Source organism: Chenopodium quinoa, unplaced genomic scaffold (assembly GCF_001683475.1).
Source record: "Chenopodium quinoa cultivar QQ74 unplaced genomic scaffold, ASM168347v1, whole genome shotgun sequence".
NCBI classification, from domain to species: Eukaryota; Viridiplantae; Streptophyta; class Magnoliopsida; order Caryophyllales; family Amaranthaceae; genus Chenopodium; species Chenopodium quinoa.
This window is the reverse complement of record NW_018743204.1, coordinates 1,739,353-1,752,320: the sequence shown is the minus strand read 5'-3', so window position 1 is coordinate 1,752,320 and position 12,968 is coordinate 1,739,353. Positions and strand designations below refer to the sequence as shown.

Here is a 12,968-nt window from a genome sequence, read left to right as displayed (position 1 = left end):
CGCCTAGAGCTTACGATGGGCTGCCATGACATGCCTAGGCTGCGATGGTGCGCCTAGGCTGAGTCTAGCCATGCTAGGTGCATGCTAGCTCGAACTAGCCTAGCATCCACATGGTTAGACCATTGTGGTGCTACGGCTACACTCATACTTGTCGCTTTGTGATTTTGCGACGCTCGGCCTTGACGCCCTAGGCTCGATATCCGACGTCTGTATTCGTAAAACTCTGTCGACTCATTAAATCCTTTCGGATTAATTCGTCGTCCCGGATCGGTGATTCGATTGGGTTCGACCCGAAGGGTTCAGTTAAGATTAAGCTGTAACATCAATTGTACATTGATATTACTGATCGGAAGCGGCCTCCACCTAGGCATTCCGATCACTTGACCTTATTGAAGAATTAGCTCCGTAATAATTCTGAACCCTCTATCGGAAGAATACACTTGTTGGAAGGACATCATTCCTTTCAAAGAGGGCAAGGGTACGATGGAGCTAGCAACATGAAAGGTGAAATAAATGTTATTAAGACTTTGATTATGAATGATACTCCAAGTGCCTACTACATACATTGTTTTGCTCATCAACTTCAACTAACACTAGTTGTCGTTGCTAAAAAGAATGATAGTTGTGGTTGGCTTTTTGAGATACTTGCAAATTTATTGAATGTGGTTGGAGTTTCTTGCAAGAGAAGAGAAATGATTCGACAAGATCAAGCTCAAGAAGTTGTTCGAGCATTGGATGTAGGGGGTAATGTGAGTGGATCGGGTTTAAATCAAGAACTTGGTTTGAAAAGGCCCGGGGATACTCATTGGAGTTCTCATTACAAGTCTCTTTCAAACATCATCCTCTTATTTCCTACAATTGTGAAGGTAATTGTACACATTGGGAAGCATGGTGTATCGGAAGATAAGTTCAAAGCTCAAATTGTTTTAGGACAATTAGAGTCATTTGACTTTATTTTTATTGCTCACTTGATGTTGACTATTTTTGGATACACTAATGATTTGTGTGTTGCTTTGCAAAGAAAGGAGCAAAAATTGTAAATGCCATGGAACTTGTCACTTACACAAAAATGGTGTTGCAAAAAATGAGGGAGCAAGGATGGGATACTCTCTTAAACAAGGTAACTTCATTTTGTGCTAAACATGGTATTGTTGTTGCCACTATGGATTCTCCTTATGTTCCTCAAGGAAGATCAAGATGTTTTGTTGAAGAAGCAACAAATCAACATCATTTTCGGGTTGGAATTTTTTTAAGAGTGATTGATTTGCTTCTTCAAGAACTTGATGATCGATTTAATGAGAGGAATATGGAGATACTAATATGTATGGCTTGTTTAAGTCCTAAAGATAACTTCTCATCCTTTGATAAAGATAAGGTACTTAAACTTTCCTCTTTTTATCCCGAAGAATTTTCAAGCTTTGATTTGATGACTCTTAAATGTCAACTTGATATATTCATGGAGAATATGCTAAATGTTGAAAGATTTCAAGGTTTAAATGACCTTAATTCTCTTTCTATGCTTCTTGTTAAAACCAATAAGCATAAGACTTTTCCTCTTATTCATTTTCTTATCAAGTTGATGTTGATTCTTCCGGTTGCCACGGAAAGTGTTGAAAGAGTGTTTTCCGCAATGACATGTGTCAAAAATAAGTTGTGAAATAGCATGGGTGATCAACTTATGAATGATTGTTTGATCACTTTTATTAAGAAGGATGTCTTCTTAGGAGTTTCCGATAAAAAAATTGTTGATCGCTGCCAAAATATGAAGACTCGAAGAATGAAAGTGTAATTTTAATGTAATGTTTATGTAATTTTTTTCATCATTTTGAATTGTATGACTAAGTATGTTTTTTATTTTGAAATTTTAATATTAAGTATTAACCAATTTGTGTGTTTGAGTTTTTTTTTTTTTCTTTTTTTTTGTTAAGCTTTTTGTAAGTTAAGCATTTTGTCTCCTCAAGTTGAAAATCCTGGATCCGCCACTGCCAATACAGACACTAAGCTCTTGAATTCTTCTTCAATGCTTGGGCACGCATAAACTCCTGCCCATGCAACTTGCTCAAGCAACATTATTATGACTTCTAGCCTAGCTTGCTCACACTCTAGCTTCCCGGACTTGGTTTTGTTGACTTCCAAAGCTTGAAATGCATAAAAAGGATAATATAGCCATTAGAAATATGCATTTCTCTAAATAACACACAAGCACGCAAAACAAACATTATCTCATAAAAACACGACATAAGAGGCTAAACACGAGTGTAAAACTACGAAGAAAACTAGCTTATGAATGCCATAAATGGCACTCATCAACATTCAAATCATTGGACACTATACTAGGAACATACGTACACTGCCCACTTTAGTTCCCAAATCTCCATCCTCACTATCACCCTCATCTTCGTCAACTTCACGACCCTCAAACTAATGGGTAGCCCCACAAGAGACACCAATTCCCCAACTGGACACCAATTCCCAAACGTCATCGTTTGACCTACAATAAAACGATTGGTGCTTTATTTTGATCCAAAAGGGAGCACTAGGCGAAAAAGGCAAATAGGCACCGGTTCAAACCCCCTCTTTGGCACCGGTTTTGAACCGTTGGGTATTTGAGGGATGCCAAATCTCTGAAGATTTGGCACCGGTTCAAAACCGGTGGCTATTTAAAGATTTGGCACCGGTTAACCGGTGCCAAATACCCTCTTTGGCACCGGTTAACCAATGCCAATTACCCATGGCGCGCTTTTTTTTTATTTCAGTACAATAGGCACCAGTTTTGACTTAGAACCGGTGCCAAAAGTTCCCAAAAAAATTTAAAAAAAACTTTTGGCACCGGTTCTTTTCCAAAACCGGTGCCAAAAATGCCCAAAAAAAATTTAATTTTTTTTTTTTTTTTTTTTTTTTGCATGTTTTTCACTTAAATTGTACCAATTACTTATATATAATCATAATATACATAAAACACATATATTTTCTTCAATAACTTGTAATATTACACTTTAAAAAACTAAAAAAAAAAAACACTTGAGATTTCAGTTGAATGCTGACTACTACACTTGGATCTTGTTCTGGTTTGTTGAGAAGTTTGCTGTGTTGATACTACTGTGGTGCTGTCTGTTTTCCTTTTGCAGCCATGTTGTTGGTTTTCTGGGGAGCTGTGATGCTGAGCTGCTGTGTTGCTAGGCTGGTTCTTGGTGGTGATGCAGATGTGTCTGTTTTCTATGCAGACTGATGTCTCTGTCAGGAGTTGCTGGGAGGTGCTGCTCATGGATTTAGAGTCTGTCTCCTTTGACTTTATGCTCAGCTAGTGCTGTCTGTCTGCCTGTTTTCCTACAGGGCTTGCTGGTGTCTGCTCTGTACTGGTTGGGCTGCTGTTTGGGTTCTGAGCAGTAGTGGTGTGGGATGGTGCTGCTGTTTTGGTGGGCTGCTGGTCTGTTTTTGATTAGGTGCTTTTTTTTATGGTGTGTTTGCTAGATGCGTGTAGGTGTTGTTTTGGCCTCTTGTGTATATGGGCTTGTTGTGTTTTTTCCAAACAATCTATTCAGTAGTATTTGGTCTATACAATCCTCTAGTTAATTGCTTGCATGTAACTCAATTCAGGTCCAAACCATCCAATACACCTGAATTCCCTCACCTCGAACATCAGTCAAGTTTCAACCATACAATTAAAATAATAAACTTCTATAGACTGCTGGAAAAGAAATGGTAGCTGCGATCACATATACCAACAGCAAATTTGGAACTCAATATTTTCTTTTTCTATAGTAATAATAGTTCAAAATTCCATGAATGACACATTGGAGAGGGTCCAACCTTTAAACCATTTGTGCCAAAATTAATAAAGGAAATAAGAAAATAAATTTGCCCAGCAGTTCAAAACTGAAACTCAGATTCAGCATGATCAACAAGAATTCTAAGTATACCCAACTCACCTACCACATCAAGGTGCCTTCCGTCTTTGAAAAACTTTTTAGCTAATTCATCCTGCAGAGAGCAAACTTATAAGTCAGGCAGGAGGAATGTAATTATAGGCAGAATTAAAAACATAGAATTTCAGCAGAACATCTTAATTCCTATCTAGGGTCTAAATATATACCTTCAAATGTTTTAATATACTGTTGAAACATATCCTGTCAAAGTTCCCACATATACTATCCAAAATTTTCCCAACAATATTTGCCTCTTGAATTTAGACAAAACAGACATGCTATTGGGCTTTTTTTTTTCCAAATTGTGACTGTTTCAATAACAACTCCCATCAAAATAAATCATAGGGTGTCATAGAACTTTAACTTCAGCTTATGCATTACCCAGCTAACCAAAGTAAAACTTTGCAAAAACCTATTCCTTTTTAAATTATTTTCTAAACAAAAATATCAAAAAGGTAGCCATTTTATGTGACTTACTATACAATAATCAATTTTCTGTTCCACTCTAAAATCAGAACTTGTATCCCAGGTGCACCAAAAATTGTGACCCTTAAAAGCAAGCAAGATGCTCGGGACAGGCATCCCTGAGACCCTGAGAGCAGGCATCCAACTCAAATACAAGAGATAGTCCCATATATGATGTCGACTTCTAGAATACAATCAAAATCTATTAGAAAATTTGAAAAAAATGTATAAAAAAAAAAAACTATTAAAATTGATGTCGGCTTCTAGCAAGTACGATTTTCTTAAACTCTCACATCTGCTACTTACTAAGAAGCATATTTGAGAATGTCAAAGGTAGTCATGTGGGAAGTTAAGAAAAAGTTACTGAAAAGACTATATATATAACAGGTGAAAGGAAAAACAACTGGAAGACCACAACATATCCAGCAACAACCAGTATAAGTAAGAACACAAAGACGGTCAACAGACTGCTCAAGAATATGGTTTTCATATTCTTACTTTGATACCTCATATGGTTTTCATACACCAAATTATAGATCAGAAATGTACCAGCTGTAAGAATCTTGGTCTTACTTAGAGAGATTTTTTTAAGCCACTTTAGATTACTGAGATCGTCTCAAATGGACGACGAACATGCTAAAGAGGGAATACTGCAGAAAAACATAAGGCCATCAAAGTAGAAGGCAAGAAGCTACTCCGTGATACTTACAAAAGACTAACTAAGATATACAAAGTACTCCATAATTAAGATTAGAAAGCATAAACAAAGCAACTTACATCTGCTGTTGAGAGTTTCAAGTCAGCAATGATTCCAGACTGTACAGTCTAAGTAGGACAACAGGTCAAAGCAGTCTTAATGAATATTGAAAATAGCCTAAACAACAAATTAAATCAATGAAGTGGAAGCACGGCAAAAAAAAAAAAAAAAAAAAAAACAGATTAATCACACAATTAAGACTGTAGAAGAGTGTATCCCTCTCATAGAGTCATTGGTAAAGAAATAACCTTTTTGCAACACAAACAAACTACAATAGATGGTTGACAACGAAAACAGGCAAGAACCAAAATTAGTATAAACACCACATTATCCATGTTACTAAAATGGAGATGCATATTACAAACGCGTAAATGTTTAGTGGAAAACTAAGGGTTCCACTGACAAAAAAATCATTAATCACCACATAAACAATAAGAATAGCTTTCAAGATGACTCCTTTCTGTAAAGCAATGCTCTCCTTTTTGTACTCAGCACTAAATCATCAAAGTTACGTGAGTTCAGTTCAACTGATGCACTGGGCTCAGACGACTTTTCACTTGATCCTCCTGATTTTCCATTTAAATGATCCTTCATAAGTGCCTTTACCTGCTCACAACTCACACATCTCAACATTTGTGTGTTCTCTTTCCAAAAATAATTCAGACTATGCTGGCCAAATATGCATCAATAGTTTAATCCGTCAACCACTTTCTTGTGATAAAAAAAAGCATGCAAAAGCAGGCACGTTCTCCTGTTAAAATAAATCCCAAAATAAATGAAAGGAAACTCATCTTCTAATTTATTTCTTACAAGCTACATACAAACTTTAAAATCAGAACGTAAACCCCCTTTAACAGAAACCATTCTATACAAACTACGAGATATATTGGCCAAATAATAGTGAACAATTCTACTTTATGTTCCTTCAAACCCAGGCATACATATTACCTGATTCCTTACCCCCCCCCCCCCCTCGAATTGAGAAAGGAACATTTAAACATGAATGTGGTACATTATGCCTAAATTGACAATACTCAGTAGTGAATAGAATACACATATCCAATCTCATACTAGCCAATTTGGTAGCACTATTCCATACTTTGCCATGTATCTATGCACATAGCCACCCACGCATCAACATCAACTCCTATTTGTTGATAAGAAAATATTGCGATGACATCTACTACTATTTTTAGAGACCAACCCACACTAATACAATCCAAAAGTAGTACCATTTTTATCAAATTAATCGAACTCAAACAATTTAATTTAGTTCAATCCAACTCAAACAATTCAATTCAATCCAAGTACAACAACAATACCAAGACCAAATCAAACAACAATTCGAACAACAACAATCCAACAACACCTCAAAACCAATTCGAACAAGTAAACAACAGCCCAACACCAATTTGAATAACAAGTAAACAACATCCCCACCCGTACACCAATTCAAACAACAAGTATACAACATCCGAACACCAATTCTAACAAGAACAAGTAAACAATACCCAAACAATAATAACTCGAACATCAACTCCCAAAACTGATTTCATCCTAATTTCATCGAATTACCACTAAAAAACTAATTTCATCCAACCTCATTTACATAAAATTACAAATAAATAAAATTTAAATTCAAACTAAAAATTAAATTGCTTACCCATTTGATTTGAATTCAAAAATCCTTAAAATCAACATATTAACTTCGATAATACAACAATGAAACCCCAAAAACTAAAATAAATTCAATTATCTAATTAAAATTCAAAAACCCTAAAATCAAAAAAATTAATTAAACAATTCCCCACCCAGCCCGACAGCCACTCCCCAGCCCAGCCCCGACAGCCACCCCCACACCCTCCCCCTGCACCACCACCGAAACCACCCTCCTTCCAGAGCCACATGAGCGCAATAGAATTCCCGCCCCAGCCCCACCAACGAAACTGCCCAAAACTTGAATTCCCTAACCCAAAACCACCCTAAACTCCCATCCCTTTCCCCACCCGAAACCTCCACCCCTTTCCCTGACCCTAGTTTACAAGAACTAACCCTAAATTCGAATTTCAAATCAACAACAAACCCTAGATTGTGAAACTGAAATCGATAATCTAAAAAGGACAAAAACACATTCTTACCTGGAAGCTGCTTCAATGGAGGTGAGAAAGCTCGAATCCGCTTCAATGGAGAATTAACAGTACGCGTAGTGGAGAAGTGATATGGACAAAGCTCAGAATGCGCTTCAATGGAGAACTACGAGCACGCGTAATGGAGGAGAGATTTGGAGAAAGGTGGAACTTCAGAGGTGGTCGAAGCTAAGAGAAGGGCGAAAACGAGAGTTAGGGAAAACCGAAAATGAAAAGCAAGGGGAAATAAAGAAAGAAGAAGAAGCAGAGTAACGCATACCTTTCTACTTTTTTTTGTTTTTGTCTTTTTTTAATTCGCACCGGTTTGAACCGGTGCTTATTACCATAGTTGGCACCGGTTTAAGGCGAACCGGTGCCAAAACCGAATTTTTCAATCCCGCCCATTTCTTTTGGCACCGGTTTTTGGGGGGTGCCTATTTCATTTTTTCTACTAGTGGAGAATGATAAAGCACAACTTTCTGAGGTTGTTCATTTCCTTTGATTTCTTTAAAAATTATTAATTTAATATCAAAACACCATGGCCACCTCACTAAATTTATATCCTTATCCCTCCAATCATAATATTGAATAGCAAAAAAGATTAGGTATGAGAGCCCTAATCACTAGTTTTTTCGTAAGCATCCATACCTTTGTCATGGCGTTCTTGAACGCTTCTACATCATACGGACACTTTGTTGTCGATTTGCCTATCAATATTACGTGAAAATTTTCATTTGGGCCCTTTGATTCTACTGTCTACTATACCTCCGTCATCATCATCCAATCTCAAGTTTGCATAACGTTCAAGAATCTCATCCGTCATTGTAAAAAAAGAGACGCGCAAATTATCAAAAATCGACTCATCGACAACAAAACCCTACTTTATAGAGAAAAAATCCTTTCTTTTGATGGAGTCTAAGGTGTTTTGCTTTAATTTGCCTTGTACAAGTTGAAAACGAGGGATAGCTAAGTGGTTAGCGGACAGTAATTAAATTACCGAACGTTTTCCCTGGATTTTTAAAAAAAAAAATAATTTGTAAAACGCTGTCCCAGACAGCGTTTTACCGTTTGACTTTTTTTTAATTTTAAAAATTCTTATTTTCTGTTTATTTTGTGTGAAAAATCAAATTCACATAAGACGCTATCTGGGATAGCGTTTAATTACAAAGTATTTGTTGCAATAAAACGATGTCTGAGGCAGCGTCTTATGTGAAAATTTTGTAGTTGTAAATAAACCGTTGTCTGAGACAGCGTTTTATGTACAATTTTTTTTTGTACATATACCGCTGTTTGAGACAGCGATTTTCTGCTGGACTGCAACACCAACAGCCAGCAGCCTTTCTTCTCTTTAATCTTCCCCATTTCTGCCTCCAACACACCACCCCCAGCCTTCAATAAGCCACCACCCTCAACCACCACCCCACCACCAACCCCTACCGTCGACCACCACCTCCCACCAATTTCGACCACCCTTATGTACTTCAAAACACTCCAACCACCCCCAATAACACTACAACCAGCTCCACCACCAACCCCAACCTTACCACCACCACCAACAACCACTAACAGCACTACAACCACCATGAACCACCACATTAACCACCACGGGTCTTCGCTTCTACCCCGTTTCTCATTATGGAGCCCAAATGTCTTGTGTTTGATATATATCAGCCTAGAAGGATCTATTCTGACGGACATAAGTCCGATTTGGACAAATAAGGAAAGTAAACTTCAAACGACACACAGATTCATTCAAAAAACATTTTTTATATTAATAATATAAGTGTTATATAAAGCATTCTAGAAAATCCGAGTACAACAAATAAATCAGCTAATACTATCCCGACTCATTTATTGGGGTTAACGGTTCGCTATCCTGTCTATCGACCCTCCGTCTGACATTATGCCGCGTGTAATGAGTAATGGTGGTGAATGGGTCTCGGCACGGTGGGGGAGTCTGCTTGCTGGACGATGGGCCCTCCTGGGTGGGGGTGGGTGCAGAACTATGGATGATGTAATCCTCTGCGTCTGTGAGTGTCGTAGGATCACCTCCACCGCTACTCTGGCCGGGGTCGAACTGTGCATGGAAGGAGGATCCACTGTCTTGACCGTCCCGCTGGTGGATGAGATAACCGTGACCATGTCTCTGTAAGGAAGTCATGGACATATCTCGCATCCGCTCGACCTGGGCTCGGGTGGGTCCGTCTGCAAGGGCGAGTGACAGTGCATCAAACATCGACATCATATCCGCCGCCTACAGTAATCATCGGTCAGTCAGTTACATGATATATAAAAAAATAAAAAATGAGGACGATAAGTACAATAAAAGCAACTCACATATCCATGAATGACGTCATGTGCTGGCTGGTAATGTATGGACGGTGGTGTGTAGCTGGGGTTGATGAAACGGCGTGTAATACGCCTGTACCACACCATGTACGGATCGTGAGGATCCATATCGCCCTGCATCGGGTCACCGCCAACGACAAACTCCTGCCGTTGCTGCCATAGCTCAAGGAAACGCCAATGCTCCAATGCCCAGTTCGTCTCCCCTTTTCCCCGACGGTCAATGTCGTGAAGGCGTACACTAGTGTCACATTGCTGGGGAACAGGCTGGCGTAGTTGGAACTGTCGCATGACGCGGTCGGGTAGGTGACTCTCCACGACCTCGAAACAAATCAGGGGGACTCTGGCACGCCACTCTGCCTGATGATCCAGTAGATGTGCAGGCATGGCATCTACCAACGCCGGTTCATATGGATCCCAAATGATCTGCAATAACACATCAAAATAAATATTATAATTAAGTTAGTCCACATACGGTATACACAGCACATAATTGTTTACAAATATCTAAAAAGTTTCCACCTGCTGCTCAGTGAGTCGATCAAGGGCGTCTCGGTAGTACGGAAGACCCGTCGCCGCATGTGCCTGTGTGAATCTGGGGACCACCCACCTATGGCAACAAAGTTGTTTTGTTTGTTAGCAAAATGAAACCGTATGGGGGCAAAAAAGACTGACAAATGTTACAAACCTACAACTGTATGCCTCATTAGCTGCAGGGAGCGGTGGAGAGATGTACGGCTCATACTAGTCATCCATGTCCTGCTGCCCTCGACGATGTACAACATGCCTACCTGGTCTTCCTACGTGGATGTGCTCCCAAGCCCATGACTACAATAGCAAAATACAAAACTATGTTAAGTATGATCCGTGGTCATTACCTAAATAGCTTGTGAAAACTAGGTTGGTTACCTGAAGCACGATCAGAGGTCCACAGATCTCGACTGCACCACTATGGGAGGCCCTACAGAGGTTGCAATACAACATCGCCAAACAGGCACTACCCCAGCTGTATCCACGGATATGATCTCAGTCGTGGTCTAACAGCTGTAGGTAAATAAGATGCATATGGCTCCCGCTCTTGTTCCCGAACAACACGCCGGATATGAGCAAGAACAGGTATGCTCGAGCGTATCTCTGAACTGTGACGTCATCAGCGTCCGCAGGCATGTGACCAAAAGTATCTCGTAACCAGCCGGTCCTCAACCCGGAGCCCCTAATATCGTCGGGACCCGGCTGCATCCCGAGAACCTGGACTACCAAACCATCTGGATCGACTATCGCAGATCTTGTCACCAAAGTCCCATGCACAGGAAGGCGCGTCAGTATCGCGACGTCCCGCAATGTAACGGTGGCCTCCGCAACTGGTAGATGGAAGGAGTGCGTCTCCTGCCTCCATCTCTCCACTAGCGCAGTAACAAGTTGTTGGTCGATCTCCCTGAACGCCACCCAATGAATACCACCAAAGTCAGGGTACTCGACGTACGCAAGACAGCGTTCATCGACAACCCAGCCGCCCAGAGCCTGGGTAGTGTAGTGCCTGCAAATCAGCGCCTTCGTTATGTCACCCTGAAAAAGTATGATCCGTTTGTAATTAATATTAGATAGTACATCAATGAATCCAGAAAAGTAACAGATGAGATATTACCGTCTGGTTCCATACGTCGACGCTCCAATGTGTGTCCTGCAGAGTCGGGACAGAAGGGTCAAGGGGTCCGAGTGTCCAATCCTGTCCGTGCATGGTGTCTGTTCATTGAAAACGTTACATAATATACACCAACAGAATAACTGGACTAGCAATTTAACATAAGATGGACGGTTTAGATTTAAAGGCAAAGACAGAAAATTTCTTACAACAGCCAAAGTAGTACATATAAATCATCCAAGTGACATATAAATCATCCAAGTGACCGCAATTTTACAGACTTTAGATAATCTGGTAAAAAATATTCAAAATAACACTACTAGATACTAGTCAACAAATAACAAATATAAACTAAGGTCCTACGTCGGTCTAGATGGACTAGTAGTTCGGTTGTGACCCTGCTGGTGACAACGACTGCACTTGGTCGGGGGCCAGTTGGTGTCATCCATTTCATTGCGTATGCGCTTCGTTCTTGGACGACCTTTTCCTCGAACCACGGTCCCGTCCGGAATGAGTTTAGGGCCAACGTACTTTTCCCATTGTGGCCAGGTTGTCTCGCATGGGATAGGCTAGAATTGCGGTGCATAGGTGTTCGTGTAGGCGACCGATTGCAGCAAAGGGTCCACCCACAGCCGCTCCGACATTGAATACGCCGCACAAACTGCTAGAACATGAGAACATGGGAGGTGGAATATCTTCGGTTTGTTGCATGTACACGTTCTCAACTGCCAGTTAATAGTATGCTTGTGGCCTCCTTTACTACCAATTCGCTCTCCCTTCTCTGTTGTCACTTGGTAAATATGCAAACGGCGATTATACGCATCCACTCTATGATATCTGCCTTTTGCGGTGTTTTTCTCCAGGATCGCAGTGACTTTTGGGGGGTATGGAAGTCCCTGATCAGACCTAGCCTCAGAAGACTCCCTTCTCAGAGTGAAATACCTGTTAACCCTGTGGAAGGTTAACTCGACAAGGGACATGATCGGTAGAAACCGAGCTCCCTTCAAAACATTGTTAAATGTTTCCGAGAAGTTTGTAGTACATATCCCATATCTGCGACCATTGTCGTGAAAGAGAGACCACATAGTGAACGAGACTTCAGCAATGTACTCCATGGCCTTGGTACATGCCTCACCAATGAAACACAAATCAGCTTGAAGTTTTCTCCCCTGCCTTTGGTACGCCGCAGCCTTGAACATATCTCTCATGTCGTTACTTCGCACGTGAGTCTTCAAGTTAGATGCTATGTGGCGGACACAAAACCTGTGATAGGCTCGCGGCTGGGTGAATCCTACATTTAGATCATTCATTGCTGCAATGATCCCAGGATGTCGATCAGATATAACATAGAGGCCATCTCGTTGCGTGACACGATCCCGAATACAACCCCGGAACCAAGACCAAGTGGATGTGTTTTTCCCTTCAACCACCGCAAATGCTAGAGGAAATACTTGGAAGCTTGCATCAACACTTGTAGCAACCAACAGTGTTCCTTTATACTTCCCGTACAAGTGCGTCCCATCGATACAAATAACAGGCATACAATGTTTAAAGCCATCAATACAAAGACCGAAGGCCCAAAATAGTCGTTCAAACACTTCCATGTTGCTATAGTATACACCGTCCACCAAAGCTTTGTGTTTCCATACGACACATGTACCCGGGTTTGACCGTAGGAGTGCTTGCATGAAGTGCGAAAGTCTGCC

At 40.4% G+C, this 12,968-nt stretch overlaps 1 protein-coding gene and 1 long non-coding RNA gene across 2 annotated transcripts; one reads left to right on the top strand and one right to left on the bottom strand.

The window, feature by feature from the left end:
* Window positions 1-497: 497 nt before the first annotated feature.
* On the top strand, window positions 498-3,229 carry LOC110733972. The gene is made up of 3 exons (XM_021914040.1): window positions 498-866; window positions 1,022-1,490; window positions 3,129-3,229. The coding sequence occupies exons 1-3, from the start codon at window positions 498-500 to the stop codon at window positions 3,227-3,229; spliced, it is 939 nt and encodes a 312-aa protein (XP_021769732.1).
* A 984-nt stretch (window positions 3,230-4,213) lies between these two features.
* On the bottom strand, window positions 4,214-7,598 carry LOC110733863. The gene is made up of 2 exons (XR_002513696.1): window positions 7,287-7,598; window positions 4,214-5,899 (listed from the first exon to the last, which is right to left on the bottom strand). It is a non-coding gene; the product is annotated as an uncharacterized LOC110733863 (long non-coding RNA).
* Window positions 7,599-12,968: the final 5,370 nt, after the last annotated feature.

Excerpts from the sequence above, each read along its gene's own strand:
- LOC110733972 (XM_021914040.1), top strand. The coding sequence starts at position 498 with ATGAAAGGTGAAATAAATGTTATTAAGACTTTGATTATGAATGATACT. Across the intron at positions 867-1,021 it reads TATTTCCTACAATTGTGAAG|AAAGGAGCAAAAATTGTAAA; the intron begins GTAATTGTACAC and ends TGCTTTGCAAAG. Across the intron at positions 1,491-3,128 it reads AAATGTTGAAAGATTTCAAG|CCATGTTGTTGGTTTTCTGG; the intron begins GTTTAAATGACC and ends TTCCTTTTGCAG.